General features: G+C 39.4%; 2 protein-coding genes across 2 annotated transcripts; both read left to right on the top strand.

Annotated features, from left to right (window-relative positions):
- Positions 1–2,477: 2,477 nt before the first annotated feature.
- On the top strand, positions 2,478–11,557 carry ndnfl (neuron-derived neurotrophic factor, like; the record flags this gene model as incomplete). The annotated part of the gene is given in 3 exon segments (XM_005914238.3): positions 2,478–2,711; positions 4,354–4,478; positions 8,180–11,557. Coding segments are annotated over 3 exon segments (1,749 nt in total). The 3' UTR covers positions 9,634–11,557.
- Positions 11,558–12,900: 1,343 nt separating this feature from the next.
- dnajc9 (DnaJ (Hsp40) homolog, subfamily C, member 9) lies at positions 12,901–17,522 on the top strand. The gene is made up of 5 exons (XM_005914237.3): positions 12,901–13,286; positions 16,124–16,264; positions 16,544–16,798; positions 16,984–17,070; positions 17,166–17,522. The coding sequence occupies exons 1-5, from the start codon at positions 13,113–13,115 to the stop codon at positions 17,277–17,279; spliced, it is 771 nt and encodes a 256-aa protein (XP_005914299.1). The 5' UTR covers positions 12,901–13,112; the 3' UTR covers positions 17,280–17,522.
- The last annotated feature ends 19 nt before the right edge of the window (positions 17,523–17,541 follow it).

Below are 17,541 nucleotides of genomic sequence, written 5' to 3'. Positions count from 1 at the left end.
TGTGTGTGTGTGTGTGTGTGTGTGTGTGTGTGTGTGTGTGTGTGTGTGTGTGTGTGTGTGTGTGGGGTCTCTGGAGGGTTGTTAATAAAGCTGAGACAGATGTAAAGCACTTTTAGTACGTCTTATGACTGCTTTTGCACGTTTGAAGGTTGGGGTCATCTCTCTTTTCTTTTTGACAACTAGTAGTTTTTTTAAATTATTTACAAATACACTAGTGTGACTATGAAGTGGGGCAGTGAACACAGCGAATGAAGAGCCATAAACTAAAGAAAGAGTGTGATACTATATAAAAGTGTGTGAACGACAAGCGGCGTGAGAGGTGCAGGCGCAAAAGGAGAGTGAAAGTGAGGAAAACGAGGGAAGGTTTATATATTCAAAAGTACGTGCATCGAGTTAGAAAGTGAACCGTAAAATCCTATCAAGTTGCATGGTAATTGCATGTTACCCTTCCATCATTTCATCAACCCCCACCATGAATCACAGGCCAGTTCTTTGCTCGTAGTAGTTTGGGGGGGACAACGGATCCTGCAGGGACCACCCCATGCCATTTAATCTGTCCCTGCCCACAGATAACAGAAGGCAGATGGTCCTGCCAGAGCCCAGGGAGACAGAAGATAGCTAATACAATGTGCAGACAGATAGCACACAAAACTCAACCTGTCCCCCTGAAACTGATCCTGCATCAACTTCTAAATAAGGGGAACAAATGAAGTGGAAAAACAGACAGAAAAAGAAAAGCATAAAGAGGAAGAAAAAGATAAACAGAGCCGAACTCAAGTATCTTTAATTAAAACTCAAGCAGTATCCAGAATAAATGCAGTCAGTTGACAGTCTGGGATAAACATAATGGAAAGAGGAAACTCGTATAAACAAAAATAACCACACAAAAAAAGAGCAGAGAGTGAGCAGGACCATCAAAGTCATGAGCTCCTGTGTATTTATTTATTGAGGGTGGTAGTTAAGTTCACTAAGCTCCCTCTCGCTCTAAGACCCAGCCTTTTCGCCTTATGAAAATTCAATTGGCCATAATTTGCTGAGGAGCCGTATGCATATTTTATCAGCGGGTGCGTTTTGAAGAAACAAGCCCGCCAAGCTTTTTTGTGTCTTCATCTTTATCAAGATTGAATGAGGGGACGTGTGAGAGGGGCTGTGAGGTTGTGCAGCCATCTGCTAATATGTGCCACACTGGGCATTTGACATGGGAGCTAAAGTAAACACCAATCAGCTTCATATGTCTGACTGAAGCACAGAGAGAAATCCATTGCGACCTTGTTGCCTGACTAGAATGTTTTTCTCTTTTGATTCTAACCATCTCTTTTCTAGTTTCACTTTCTCCTCTCTCCTCTCTCCATCTTCTTCCCTCTAATTACTCTAGGATCCAACATCCTCCTCTTCTCGCTCTCCATTTCCACAGCCCTCCCTTCCTCTCTTCCCTCTCATTTCAATCAGTTTTTCTCCCTCTGCATGCCTCTCAGTTAAAGCTTTATGGGTCGTTCACTCCCCTCTTTCTTTGCAAGGATAATGAGCAGGCGCCTCTGTGTGACTTTGTAGCTGCGCGACGATCTGTGAGTTTGAATCTCGGAGCGTCCCGGGGCCCAAAAGACTCAGATGTACCTTCTGTAGCTGCCTCCGTGGTTCCACTGCTGCTGTCATCTGATCTATGGGGCACAGCACTGACATAATACACCTTGTTAGGGGAAGGCGGGGAGTGTGTTGGCGAAGGCTGTGTGACTTTGAACAAATGTGTTTTCTCAGGAGAGAAAGAAAACAGTCAGACCTGTAATCATCTACTATCACTAAATCACAACCGCATGCACACAGGAGCACGCCCACATATAAATGTACAGATAAAAGGACTGTGAAACACTAACAGAGTGCGAGAGAAATAAAAAAATTTAAAAAACGGGGGGAAAAGACAGAAAGAAAGCCTGAAAAATCTGATACCAGTTCTTCTGGTTTAGGCATTGCATTAATCTATGCTGAATGGATTTGACTGCATCAGAGCACCTCCAGGTGTTGTTTGCACACTCGTCTCTGCATCAGCACGGCATCGTTTTCTCAAGATAAGTCCCCTAATAATCATAATCAAAGATATTTCGAGAACAGACCCATTCAAACCCTCAAACTAAAAATAGAAATGTAGATATAAAGGCAGCGACTTCAGAGTGATATTAGCAACCCACTTCACACTTTGAAAAGTGGTGCGATGGGTGATTTTTTACAGTGAGTGTCAAGCTGTGCTACACACACATCCCAGAGTAATATAGCATGGCAATTTCTTTTCCCTGGTATGAATAATTCTGTCTGAATAGGATAGGATGTTTCTTCATATCAATGAATCATCAGCCGCTACAGCTCTTTAGTGTCTGCCTGAATGGTACAGTAGAAATTTAACTAAGTCTGCGTGTGTGTGTTTGTGTGTGCGTTGCTGATGGGCTCTGATTGATGGTCTTGACCTTTCCACTGTGCATTTTCAGAGCCCGGGAGCCATCCAGGACGTAGGGACGAAGACTAAAAGGCATAAGAGAGTGTGAATCCACTATGGCGCTGTCTTGGTGTCTTGGTGCAGCTTTGGCACTGGTATGTGGATCTTTGTGGCCCCAGGTGCACTCAGGTGTGGCACCTGAGAATGAGGTGCCACTTCGCCCAACTACGTGGTTACCAGAAGGAAAGATCACCTCTGTAACCCTACCTAAAGGACGAACTCGCAGGTAACAGATGGAAAGCATCCATGTGGTTGATAGCTTGTTTCCACTGAGAGCATAGCAAGATTGTTTTCATTATATTTAATGATGTGGTGTCATAAGAGGTGAAAAAGGTGCTCCTATCTTTTAAAAAAATATCAATTTTTCAGCATACTTTATGCTGAATTATCAGTACATTAATATGTGTACCAAATAAACTGTGCCTAATGAATGAAGTGGGTTGAAAGCAGTTTCGAACTAAGCAGAGCAGACTAGGTAATTGCTAAGAAGTGACAGGTGAGTGAATCACCAAACAAAAAAAAAGGCACCAATCACGATTAAGATAAATTGAGATTAGGATTAAAATTAAAATCTATTCAAAAGATTAAAAATATATTCACCCCATGATGACATGAAGCTGAAATAAATCAGCAAGCACCACATAATGAATTCCTTGTCAAAACTATATCATTTCCTTAATGCATACACTTAATATTTTTGTCTAATGATTAGACTTGAAATGAACTTAAAGTACCATTTTAAACAGTCAGGTAATTCATGTGTTTCTAATCCAAACAAGTCCATGATAATCTCAGCACTTGTGTAACAGCTGAATTCACGTGAAACTAGATGCTGTCCCTGCTTGACGTTTTTCCTCATTTGCATTTCATTTAAGACCCACGATTAAAAACGGAGGTCTGCTCAGTGAGGTCGGAAACAGTAACATATCACCACCCATTCCCTATCCACCTTTCGTAAAGACAGAGGCTGATTCCAGCAGCGCTGTAGAGAGAGCAAGAGGAAGTGGAGCCCATTTGGCTTGAACCCTACACAACAGTGCCAGTTGCTTTCTGAAAGCGGGAGCAGAAAATTGCGACATGCATCTCCCCGTGAGCTGCAGTCTGTCCACCAGTGCAGTCAAGCAGGACCACACGGCAAATAATGGAGAGAAAACACTGATTCAGAAATTAATCACTCTATTAAATAATCCACAAAGTGCCCTTGAGAAAGAGTGCTGCACATCTGTTTGGAAACAATCACCATCTGTGCAGAATAATGAATAAACGTGTTTGTGTGGTAGGAAATAATTATGCTGTTAATACATTTTCACGTAGCACGACTAAATGTAAAGAAATGTTAAAGACTTCTTCTATTCAGTCGTCTTTGCTAAGCAATAAAGAGTTTAATAGGCCACCACAGAATAAGCGTTAAAATGCCCTTCAACAGCAATTCAACTGCCATATAATATGCAAATCTGACATCCAACATGCAACAGCACAACCATGTCCTTATAGTTTCTATGCTAAGCACGAGCTGAAATGGTTACATCAAGCAGACAGATATCCATCTGAAGCCGTCAGTGCAGCCTTATCATCTGATTCTGAGGTCACCTCTCCTGATCTACTATCAAATGACTGATCAGCGTGTAGGCAAATGGAAACACAGCAACTGGCAAATGTCTGAAACGGCTGTAACTCGTCAAACTTTAGTAAATGAAATTATAACCGCCCCACCTTATCTAAAAATCATCCAACAAAATGAAAGAATGGGCACCGAACAATATCTTGTCTTCTCGTCCATCACCTTGCAGCTGAACAGAAGCAGGATGCTATCTTTCTGCCATCCCTGGTGAAAAAGCAAGTTGGTTCTCTTTGGTGTTTCTCCACAGGTTATACTTCACGCTGAAAAAGAAAGCTCCGGGGATGTCGGTGACAGTCAGTCCTTGTGACCTTCCCATTGAATGGACCTTGACTGCTCGCACCCTGAAGGACAAACCCCTCAAAAACCTGCAATGTGAGTGGACAGTAAGACCACAAGCTGCACCTTTTGATACCCACTTAACCTGAAGACCTCACTACATCTGGCTTAGCCAAGGACATTGATTAGAGATTATCATTGCCATATAATATGTAGGGATTTAGTGAAGGGCAAACAGTCTAATCTTACTTAAGCTCCAATGTGTAGATGAGACTTTTAAACCAGATATGTGACCAGAATTAGTAGCATAAGGTAAAAAGGTACATTCTTGCTTTGTGTTTTCATTATTTGTAACTTCAAGGTCATGCTTTTACTGCAACTGTTACGCAAATTTATAGGCCAACAAACTGATTTCTGTCAAACAATAATTTCACTGTTGAAGCCTGAGTGTGTTTCCGTGTTATGAAAAGTCCACAAATTTAACAGTCCTACATCTTATCAGCACATTGTACCCATTTGTTGAAGTTCAAAGCACTGTAAAACGCATATATTTTTTTCTAAATGCCACCCAATGTCTTTGACAAGGACAGAGACAGCGAGTGTGATCATATCTGTGTGTCACCTGGTGATAAATTTTATCTGAGGCTTTTCATTTCATAAAACACACACACCAAAAAGCTCTGCCAACTCCCTGTTCAAATATTGAATAAAACAACAAACTAAAACTGCACTCTGTAACAATCTGTTTCTTGCAAACCAAAGCAATTAAATAAACTCAAAGGATTAAATATATTCTGGCACAAAGGCTTAGAATTAAAGACAGGCAATCAGTGCTCAGAGGAAACAGAAGTAATCGCATTTCAGTCCTAAAAAGGCAGAGATTTCTGGGAAAGGAAACAGGCCTCAGTGTTTTCCAAGAGTATTTTTCCAGGTTACTTAAACAAGCTTCTCCACATGCTAAAATAACATTATGTTATAAAATGACACATGAATCATTCAGACCCTGAGCTCATGGGTCCCCATTGCCAGCCTGAATAATTCACTTTGATTCGGTAACATTTGGTCTCATTTTTCATCTCTAGGAGACATGAACAGTGAAAACAATTGGTGATTTATTTATTTTTTGTCTGTGTTTATCTGGCAGTAGTGTCATTTAAGTGAAGAGTCTGTACTTCAGAATGAAAACACTTTAGGTGCTGAATGAAAATACTGCCAACCATTTTTGAAGTGGCAATTGACATTTTAGATATATATTTGTTTGTTCATTTACAAGGGGCTTAGGATTTTCTCTGTCAGCGAGGTTCAGTGTGATCAATTGTTATAATGTACAAACATAACGCTTTTGGTTTAATAACATGTACTATATTTTTTTTAAAACAGCGACACCTAAATAGTATAAAAATTGTGTCCACTGCTTACACTTTGGTGAAACATAACATGATTTATTAACCAGTAAATTAAATTTCTAATTTAGCATTAGCCTACTCGCTATAGCTAATTTCTTAAATTTCAACTCTTGTGGCATTGCTAAAAACACATTACATTACTACTTTATGGGAAAGCAACTCAAAAACACCAAATAAAGAATTTAATTTTGGTAAACATACTTATTTACGTACTGCCAGCAGTAAAAGAGGAAGATAATATGAAACCAGTGGTGATTAGCTTAGCATAGGAGCTAGCCAGGGGGATCTGCTATGAATTGAAATTAACGGGTTAGCTCAATGACTGTTTTCTACAGTCATTGGGTTAGCAAGCTACGTTGAGCTAAAAGTCAAAGCTTTCTGTGTCACTATGGTAACTTACCAAATCACCATGGTAACTTAAGCTGAATACCTTTGGTTTTGAGCAGGTTATGTTCAGATTTTCTGTTTGAAGTCAGCTGGAAGCGCCATGTTTTCATTGATTCTTTTATTCAAAGCATATTTTTAAGTGCAATATAGATTATCTGAAGCAGGAATACATTTTATGTATGCATTTTGTTAAGCTATACCTTACTAAAAACCAAGTCATTAGGTGGTGATACAGAATGTTGTTGTTCTTTTTTTATTGCCAACTTTCTCTTAATATGCTACTATTTCTGTTTTACACTGCTGGAATTGCAATTACTACAGGATAGATTAGAAAATTAATTAACGTGTGTATTACCCAGAATACCCACACAATTAATAAAACGGATTTAATTTTGATTTGGCAACAGATTAAAGCGATTTCCATGCCTCTTTTTTTTCCGTTACAGGACAGTAACCTCTAATATATCACATTTAAAGTTTCAGATATCTAATGTGCTGCTGTGACGTTGTAAACAACAGTATTAAAATAATTAAACTGACTTAAAATGTTTATTTTTAGTGCTCTGTGCATTAAATCTAAGAGTAATTAATTTTCTGCAGTATTAATCTCTTGTCTTATTTGCAAGAAGAAAGGTGAAAAGCGCTGTTGTTGTGTTATGTTTTATCAAGTTGGCTAACACAAAGAAAGCCTGCATGTGTTTCATTCATTTGTAGTAAGAGTCTACCCTTATGGCCATGTGGTAAATGGTAAATGGACTTATATAGTTCTTTTCTACTCTAACTGAGCACTCAAAGGGCTTTTTAGTCCAGTCCTCATTTATCCATTTACATAGACATTAATCTATACCTAAGCAACATGTCTCACACTCACACTCTAATGAATGCACTGGGATCATTAGGGTGCCTTTCTTAGGGCCCAAAGTCAGGCACGCAGACTGGTGGAGCTGAAAACAAACCACTGACCGTCCAGTTGGTAGACAACCCGTTCTATCTCCTGAGCCACAGCTGCCCCCCATATTATATGCTGTTTATCTAATCTGTACAAAAACAGACTTCTAATAACGTGGTGTTTTTGTGTAATTAATTATGTAATTGCACTAATTGTATGAGTGCACTGACTTCAAGGAGGCTACATTAAGCAAACTCCATACAGAGTGTGGCATGCATCTTATCCAATTCAGAGCATGAAAGTAATAAGCATTTCTTACGCAATGACAGCTTTATTTCTTTAACACTGTAAAGAACCTAATATGAGATAATCCAAACTTTATAAGGTCTCCTTCAAGCATGTTTTGATATATAATCTGAGTTATTGCATTTGTATTTATTGTTGGCCACATCTAATTTGTGCAGATTCTAACATTGATTTATATTGCATATTAAGTTGTGCAATATTATTTTATGACTTTGCAGGATAAAGTTTATTATAACATTAATTGCTTCATTTAGGGCACTTTATAATTTTATGTGTAACATTTAAGTTATTTATTATCACCCCTTGAAAAAACGTTAGCTCCTATCTGCTGGTGTGTATGTCAGGATATAAAGTTCACACTGTTTATTATGGAGAATACTTTTAAGAAAACCTATAACCCACCATTCATCTATAGCTCAGGGAAACTGGAGAACAGTACTGAAACAAGACACCAGGGTTACGCATATAAGAATTATGCTACTTTAGATAATAATGTTTGTCTGAAAATCATGTCTAATTATTCTTCCTGATTTAAAAATCCCAAATCTGAGAATGTACAAATACTACCAGATGTGCAAAAACTACCAGATGCAATTCAAGTCCTGCTTCACTCTGACTAACTCTAACTGTGTGCAGCAAAACATTTATCCTTCACTGAATGAATGTGAAAACAATCTTCTAGTATCAAACGTTGTCATTGTCCAAAGTGATGGTCAAATGCACAAGTGAAGTAAGAATAAGCAAAACATATTCAAGTGTGTCATTATGATCTATTGTGGCTAGCTTTCTTTTTTCTTCTTTGCTCACAGGGAGTACTAAAAAAAGCATGCCTGAGGTGTGGTGGCGAGGTCCTGGGACAGAGGAGAAAATACACAGCAATACTGGCAATACAGTGGAAAGCTACAGTGGTCCAACCTATCCAAGCGCTTCCATCTACATCCTAAGGCTACGCTCCAAACAGCAGAACACCAGAGCTACAGTGTATCTTCATGAAGGCCTGGGGCCTTCAGGCATCTTCCCTCTGCTCCCAGCTGACCCGCAAGTTCACACATTAGGTGTAGGCATGACCAGCGTCACCCTCAGCTGGGCACCCAGTGCCTCCATAACGAGCCTCCCACATACACAGACCAGTTATGAATACTGTGTCCTTGTCAACTCACAGGAAAACTACCCCAGCCTTTGTGCTGCACAGAAGAGTATGAGGAAAGAGAAAGACCAAAAACAAGAAAAGAAGGACAGACGGAGCAGGGTGACGGTCTGGCCCATTTTGAAAGAGTGGTGGTGGCAGCAGTGGGACACTTATCCTGAAAGTCCTCAAAGTCCACCAGCTTCCCTCACTGATGAGTATGAAGACCTCCAATGTGTGTGTCAGGGGACAGAAAGTGTTTGCACTGTCTCAGAGCTCCTGCCTGAGACCCAGTATTACTTTGATGTCTTTGTGGTCGACAGGCTGAATGGGACCAGCATGGCATACAAGGGGACACTTGCTCGGACACATGAGGAGGCTCGACCTGCTATTACCGCCCTTAGAGAAGGAGAGCTGAGGTGGGTGACTTTCCAAGACAGAGGCTTCAGCTCGGAGCAGTTCTTCAGTTTCCGTCCTCGGGGTTGGCAACAGAGTGGCCTCCTCACCTTGCAGAGCTGTGGGGAAGGTGAAAAGGTCAAGGTGACTGTATCTAGTAAAGGTCAGGTCTTGACCTCTCAGGCTGCTGGGCGAGAATTAGCGCACATATGGCTCCAGGGAAGTACTTCCTATCTCATCCACCTGGAGAGAGAAGGAACCGCCATGGACCACACCTCTGCTGTTACAGACCCATCGCTACCAGAAGGTCTGACAGCTTCAGTCAAAATGCAGACCTCATCAGCTTACCACCGCAGAGGAGTCCCATCTCTGCCCTCCACCTTACAGATAAAATCCTTCAACCGATTGCGTGGTTGCAGTAGTGTCACCCTAGCATGGATGGGAACAGAAGAAAGAAGCCTTTACTGTGTGTACCGCAGAAAGCTTGGAAGCCATGAAGCAGAAGCTGGCGGAGCATCAGCTCTAACTGCACCCTGTCTGGGGCCAGAGTCCCGCTCTGACACCGAGAGAGTTCTCTGCAAGTATTTCCAAGAGCTGAATCCTCGGCGGGCCGTCACTACAGCTGTGATTGGGGGCCTGGAGCCAGGAATGGCCTATGTGTTTGATGTCTATCTAATGAGACGCTGGGGGATCCCTATCAAGTACACCAGCAAGATGGTGAAGACTAGAAAGGAATGCTGAGCTGCTGCCCCCTACAGGAGGTTTTTAAACTGTCCCAGTTAAGGGACAAATGCATCAGCCATGGGCATGCTATAAAGACTGTCCAAGAGAACGAAGCCATTTGACTGTTGTAGAGAGACTGTTACCATAACAAGGAAATATTCCCTCTGGAGGAGCAATGGTTACATTCAAGATCTCCACTTACACGATCTGTGCAAGTGGATAGAAAGCATATGAGAAGGATCTGCACACCAGCAAAAGTTCATAACATTTACAATACAGTTCCTGTGCTTTTGTCATTTTTTCCATTGTTGATCATAATAATAATGTGCCAGTTGTCCAAGTGCTTATTTTGTGTCAGAATACAAAGAACGGATGAGGTTTGTGATGACAAAAGTCAAGACAAAAACAACAACAGAGTCTGTGCCAAATATGCAACAGAAGCAGATGGGGCAATAATTAGATCACATCTGAGATGCGGGGGTTGTAGTATATATCTCCAGTGCTGCATATTGTACAGGCTTATAAACACAGATGGGTGCAATCTACAGATGCTACGTTCAAAGTCAGTGTGTATCTTTGTGTTCTGCTTTCGCATGAAGCAGTGAAAATACTTAGTGACTTGCCTCATTGTCTTTGATGTATTCTTGTGCTGCTTCAAACTCATTAATAAATACTTGGGTATCCGTATGGTTCTGCCTGACTGATGCATGTATTTGCACTATTTTGTGAAATTCTAAATTTAACGCTTCAGCTTTTATCATGAGAAATTAAGTCTGTTGGGTTGCTCAAGGCCACACTAATCTGTGGCATTTAATTAAGGGGAGATTTATGATTTATTTTGGTTAATAGATTCAAAGTAAGGTTGAAGTATAAAAAAATGTATTTTACATAGACTTTAATCTGCTGATAGATTTTTTTCAGGAGAAAATAATATTTAAAAAAAAAATTAAAAGGGGTCATTTATATATGGCATTATCACTTCAGACACAGCAGCGTTAACATCATTACACAATAATTTGTCTGCAGCATCACCCGTTAACCTCAATCTTAGCATTTGATCATGCTGTGATCATATTTGAATGAGAGGATGGATTTAAATTATTAGCTAGCAATAAGGCTAGCAAGCTTGGTAATCAAGCTCCACCCATAAGCTGTACAGGTTCAACACCTGCTAAATAAAGATGACAGCGATACTGAGATGAGTTGTTGAGAATATCAACTTTTCTGTAGGTAAACACTGTTGCATTTTTGCCACTGAGCTGCTGTTAGCTGCTGTTGGCTCTTGTTAGCTGCTATTAGCCGGTGTTAGTGAAAATTTCTTTGAAACAGATCAAACACAATGTGAGAGTAAAATCAAACCTTTAATAAGAGGAAAAGCGTGACTTTTAAGACACTCAAACCTAACATTAGCTGACATAGCGTTAGCTTATAACCAGCTGTTGTTGCATAGCTGGCAGTTTAAAGTATTTAACACTTTGCATAATCATAAACATGATATTACTGAATCATAATTGGGTCATTCTTACTATTCGGTGCCATTTGAGTCCTAATGACATAATATGGTATATTTAGTGTAAAACTTGTCTAATGCTTATTTCTAAACCATTTTCTTGTATGTTTAACCCCCCTCTACCATAGAACACATTGATATATACACAGGATAAATACATTAAAAGTACATTACTTTTATTTTAGCACAAGTCACTAAAGTACTATGTCCCCAGTCATGCTTGCTCGACTTCAGTTACAAATATAACTTAAAAAAATTCTGGATTGGCTTATTTCTAATGTTCCTCATCAAATGTTCTTTTTTATTATTAAGCCATGTTTAATACTTAAAATCTTTAAAAAATGTTGTGTCCCTGAATCAACTGTCACCCCTGTTACTCTGATAAGAATTCCATAGAACACATCACCTGATTATTCTTTTAGTCACATGACACTCCCGATGTAACATATTTTGGAGGGAAAACTTTCAAGAAGAAGACGAGTAAGTACCACTCTGTAATCAACCCTTTTTTCAATGTTTTAGCAAGATTTTGTAATGTGGCAAAGCATAACACGTCCAACCTGTTACGCTTATTAATAATGGAAACAATTTTTTTTTTGTAATTTTTATAATATGGCTAATAAACATGTTAAAAATGGTTCTTAGTGGTCACCATGTACTAGCTTGTTGTTCATCATACTAGTAGTAATGGCTAAGTTTAGCATAAAATCTCCCCCCTGTTACCGTCACCCCTGTTATTGCTATGCACTGTAACATGAAATTTCCTTGCAGATTTTAAAAAGGGACATTGTAGCTTTTAGAAAATGTAAATATTACTATAACTGTGTATTCAAAACAGTTATTAATAGAAAATTGAATGTCCTGTAACAGGGTGGACATTTGGCACGTCATGGGTAAAGACTTTGATTTTAAAAAATATTATAATATAATATCCTTAGCTGGACCAATACATTTTTCTTATAGGTTGAAAATCCCTCTTTTAGATGAAATGTTAAAATAATTCAAAATTTTGTATTTTTTGATGAAGAGTGATCACACTGAAATGGCACCGAATAGTAGGAATGACTCAATTAGTGATTTATTGATGTGTATATCTCTTAAACATTGTATTGTTAATGATTTTAATCACTTGTATTATTACATTATTAAGTAAAGGATCTTGAATATGCATCTGCCATGCAAAAAGAAAAGAAGAAGTCAGCAGAGATTTATGGATGTAGTGAAGGAGAACATGGAAAGGGTTGGTGCTAGGAAATGAGGGTCACCACAGCTGAAGGAAGAAGAAGCCTTATATGCATTTAATCTAAAAAATAATAAATAATGAAAGCTTTAATGTGTGGAGTACAGAGTGCAATAATAGTTAAAAGTAACAGATAAAATACATTAAACTTGAGTAAAGTATTTGAGTTACATTCCAACTGGTCCTATCTATGTATTCATTTAACTGAGTTGGGGACTGCAAGATTAAGGGTACTTTAGTTGTACTGTTTTAACACCAAACATGTATCGTGTAAAAATGTATTAACATTTATAGTTTATAACATACTGGCAACACATTGAAGATGTTAAGTACATGTATACACACTATAAATACTATCTGAAAGACCTATTGGAAATAAGTAAAGAAAAAAAGTTTTTAAAAGTTGTTCAAAACTATCTTTCCCCCAAAGGATAAATCTTGTGTTATCTCTTGTGTAAAAGTGCGCAAGTTTTGTGTGAAAAAGAAGTCATGAAAGGCCTCATTACACATTCTGATAATGTCGGTCACGAGATCCAATCAGAAGACGTTTCTGTACGTTACGCAAGCGCGTCGATGCACGCAGTGGTCTCTGTGACAGGCTAGCGCGCCAAATTGATGTTACCGACAACAGAAAACAAATGAATGCTTAGCTAGCCACAAAACTACCCAGTACACGTCGCGGAGAGTCTTAGGACGAAATTGTTTTCCTGTCAAAGCTCAGACTGAGGCACCTGGTCCGCTGTCAGGATGGGTCTGCTCGAGCGTTGCCAGGAGCTTTTTAAGACCTCAAACTTGTATGAGGTTCTGGGAATCAACAAAGAGGCGACAGAGGCTGAGATCCGGAGGAGCTACTACAAAGTGTCGCTGAAAGTCCATCCAGACCGGGCTCCTGACGACCCGCTGGCCACAGAGAAATTTCAGGTGAACTCTCGTTGTTGTTGTGACAACACACATACACGCAGAGATTAAGCTAGGCTTGCGAGCTAGCTAACGCAGCTAACTGTAGTTGCCGTGAATAATCTCGCACTGTGCCATCACAGACTTCACCCCAGTAGCATCCAGTCGCGGGATTTGGACATGCGTTTGTGGTATCTACATGATTACAGAGATGTTTTGAGCATCCCCCAGTGATACTGAATTTTCACAATAATTCAGGTGCAAAACAGACTCGTTAGGTAATTTATATCCCACATATAAGTTACCCTGTAAACTGAATTCAACACTTTGCTTACTACCTCAAATAGAACCCTGTCTTAGAAAGTCAAGCAGGCTAAACGAAACAGTTGAGAAACTAAGTCTCACATCTATGGTGAGAGCCATTATCCACAAATGGAAAAAACGTGGAACAGAACCTTCCCATCAAAGACTCATCCAGGAGGTAAAACAAAATAACCCCAAACAACATCTAACGAACCTCACTTGTCTCTGTTAAAGTAAGTGTTCATGATTCAATGATAAGAAAGAGACTGGGCAAAAATGACATCCACTGGAGAGTTCAAAGGCGAAAACCACTACTGATTAAAAAGACCACAAAGGCTCATGTCACATTTGCAAAAAAAACAAACAAAAAACATTGTAATGATCCCCACGCCTTTTGGGAAAATATTCTGTGGACTCGCTAGGCAAAGTTGAACTTTTGGTTTGAGTTACATCAGGGTGTAAAACGAAGACATAATTTCATAAGTATGATATGACGTTATTGTGATGGCCGCTGCTGGTTTAGGACCTGAATGACTTGCTGTTATGGATGGAACCATGAATTCTGAAAATGCAGAAAGTCCTGAAGGGGAATGTGTCAAGCAGAGACAAAAAGAAAAAACAAAAACAAAGATTATGCAGTGGCCTAGTTTAAGTCCAAACTTAAATCAGATCCAGATGTTTTGGCATGATATTAAAAAGGCCGATCATGGTCAAAAACCTTCCAATGTGGCTGAATTAAAACACTTCTGTTGTAAAGAAGAGCGGGCCAGATTGCCTCCACAGTGATGTGAAAACCTCATTGCCAGTTATCACAAACACTTGATTGCCATTCTTGCTGCCAGTGGTGGTACAACCAGTTATTAGGTTTAGGGGTAATTACCTTTTCACATAGGGCCATATAGGTTTGGATCGGCTTGAATTCCAAAAATAAAAGTATTTAAAATAGCACTTTGTATTTATCTGGGTTTTGTCTAATATCAAAATGTGTTTAGTGATCTAAAAAATGTCAGTGATATGGGGGGGAAAGGGGAAGGGGGGGACAGAAAACAGGGGAGGCAAATACTTCTTGCAACAAAACTGTTAATTTAGTGTTGTCAGGTAAAGGCACTTGCTAAGGTATTGGAAGTTATTGACCATAATGAATTAATGAATGACTTTAAATAATAATAATAAATTTTATTTTAAAGCACCTTTCAGAACACTCAAGGACACTGCACACAGCAGAATAATAAAAACAAGCATAAAAGCAGACAATTTACAAAATCATATAATGCAAAACATAAAACAGATTTAAAATAGCAGAATGGAAAAGGTTATGTGGGATAAGCTATTTTGAACAGGTGAGTTTTGAATCTAGACTTAAAAAGAGAAAAGGAAGTAATATTTCTTATATCAGGAGGTAGGCAATTCCAAAGTCGAGGAGCAGAGCAGCTGAAAGCCCTGCTCCCCATAGTGGCGAGGCGGGGGGAGGGGGCAGAGAGAGAAAGAGAAGAAGATTATTTAAGACGCCAAGCTGGAATGGTGATCTGAACCAAATCAGCGAGATATGGAGGGAAGAGAAGATGAATAGCCTTACATGTATACAAAAGTATTTTAAAATTGATGCGATATTTGACCGGCAGCCAATGAAGCTATTGCAGGACAGGGGTGATGTGGTAAATAGATGGGGTCCTTGTGATAATAGCAGAGTTCTGGACACGTTGAAGCTTATGTATGGACTTTTGGATGAGACCAAAAAGAAGTGAATTGCAGTAATCAATCCGAGAAGTAACAAGGCTATGAACAAGAATAGCAGTGGCATGTGGAGTGAGAAAAGGATGGACAAGATTAATGTTGTGCAATTGGAAATATGCAGACCGAATAACATTATTGATGTGTGAATTAAAAGATAAAGTACTGTCGAGGATGACACCCAAACTTTTCACACATGGAGAAACAGAGACCGGTGAGTTATTGATAGTAACAGAGAAGTTATTAGTTCTGGATAATGTTGATTTAGAGCAGGGGTGTCAAACTCAAATACACAGTGGGCCAAAATTCAAAACTAGAACAAGGTCGCGGGCTAACATTAATATTTATTGAAAAATATCTTCCTCCAGATTTAAGAATTAATCTCTTCTTATGGACTCAAACTTAAGTTTTGCTGAAAAACTGAATGTGGAACAAGCAAAGCTTAATACTAAACAATGTATATATTAGCTGTATAATACCAGTGGGCCAGCTCTAATAGTAATTTGGTATGGCTTCGCGGGTCAAATGTAATTAGGCTGCGGGCCAAATTTGGCCCGCGGGCCAGAGTTTGACACCTATGATTTAGAGCCTGCCAAAAGAAGCTCTGATTTATTTTGGTATATGAAAATGCCTATAATATAAAGGCTGTGGCAGCATCTCACAAATGTCTCTTGTCTAGTTCGTATATGTATATATAGGTGCGGCATTTTACAGACTAATATCAAGTGATGGCCTCAGTTCATCAGTGTTTCAATGCACCTCTAAATCAGTGTGTAATACCATAGTTTTCAGTAAGAGTTGTATTTTGGTGTGAAATGTCCCTACAGGTGTTGGGAAAGCTGTACGCGGTGCTGAGCGATAAGGAGCAGAAGGCTATTTACGATGAGCAGGGAGTGGTGGATGAAGAGTCTGACGTCCTGAAGCAAGACCGCTGTTGGGAAGACTATTGGAGACTGCTTTTCCCAAAGGTACCAGAGCACAGAGTGATTTTTGTTTTTTCACTAACATGACTCACTAATGAGTCACAGTGAATGTTGTTTGTCTGTCTGTGTCCTGGGATGATGTGACACCTGAAGCGAGTCACTTAGAGGAGGAGGTTACAGCAAATATATGGTCAGACTACACCTATGCATAATAGTAAATTGATGCAAGCATAATATATTTCAATTTGTTTGTTTGTTTTATTATTAATTCATTAATGTTCATATTAGTCTTCACAACATGCTGTCTTTCCACCCACCTCATAGATCACAGTCCAGGACATACTTGAGTTTGAGAAGACGTACAAGGGCTCTGACGAGGAGCGACAGGATGTGATCAAGCTTTACTTACAGCACGAGGGAGATATGGACGCCATCACCGCCTCAGCTCTGTGCTGCTCCCAAGAAGATGAGCCCAGGCTGTGCAGCATGATCCAAGATGCCATCGATAGTGGCGAAGTAACAGCCTTCCCAGCTTTTACTCATGAGACCGAGAAGAAGAAAAGGGCCCGGAGGAAGAGGGTGAGAGATGTGTTGGTGTTGAATCACAACTTATGTGCAGGGTTTTGTTTTGTTTTTTTGCCATGATTGTTAGATGGCCAAAAGTACTTGTAAAACTTTAATCATTGCTAATAATTTGTAAGAAATGAGTACAAAAGATAAGGCTCCAGCGTCTTTGAGCTTAATGATTGCACCTAACCTTGCAGGCTGATAGAGAGCGCCAAGAAGCAGAGGAAATGCAGAAAAAGATGGGGCTGGACGACCAGGATGACAGTCTTGTGATGATGCTTAAGGTGACAAATGCATGTGCAGATGTTAGAAAGTTTCAGGGGTATAGCTTGTTTATCCTCTGACTAACTTTGCTTTCTTCTTGTTTCCTACTCTGCAGCAACGACAGCAGTCCAGAGAGCAAAATTTTAACAGTTTCCTGTCTGACCTGGAAGCAAAATACTCCAAGAAAAGTGCCCCAAAACCCCAAAAAGGAAAAAAAGCAAAAAAGTAAAATGTTCTAATATTAGTAGATACAATGTATGTAAGTTCTGGAAGATAACCACATTCACAAAACAAACAACTTTGGAAGAACATTCATATACACAGTTGTACAGCTGCATTCTGTAATCATTGAAATGATCAGCCTCAGTAGCTTTTATGTGACGCTGTATTTTGTCTCATTTGTTTTTTCTGTTAATCTTAAAAAATAAAAAAAGACCCAAAAAAACCAAATAAATCCAGTTATGTAACACATCATTGCTTCACAGCGTTGT

This window comes from Haplochromis burtoni, unplaced genomic scaffold, assembly GCF_018398535.1.
Source record: "Haplochromis burtoni strain Fernald_Lab_line unplaced genomic scaffold, NCSU_Asbu1 Contig_7, whole genome shotgun sequence".
Taxonomy (NCBI): domain Eukaryota; kingdom Metazoa; phylum Chordata; class Actinopteri; order Cichliformes; family Cichlidae; genus Haplochromis; species Haplochromis burtoni.
The sequence above is the reverse complement of the archived record's forward strand: the minus strand, read 5'-3'. Positions and strand labels throughout refer to the sequence as shown.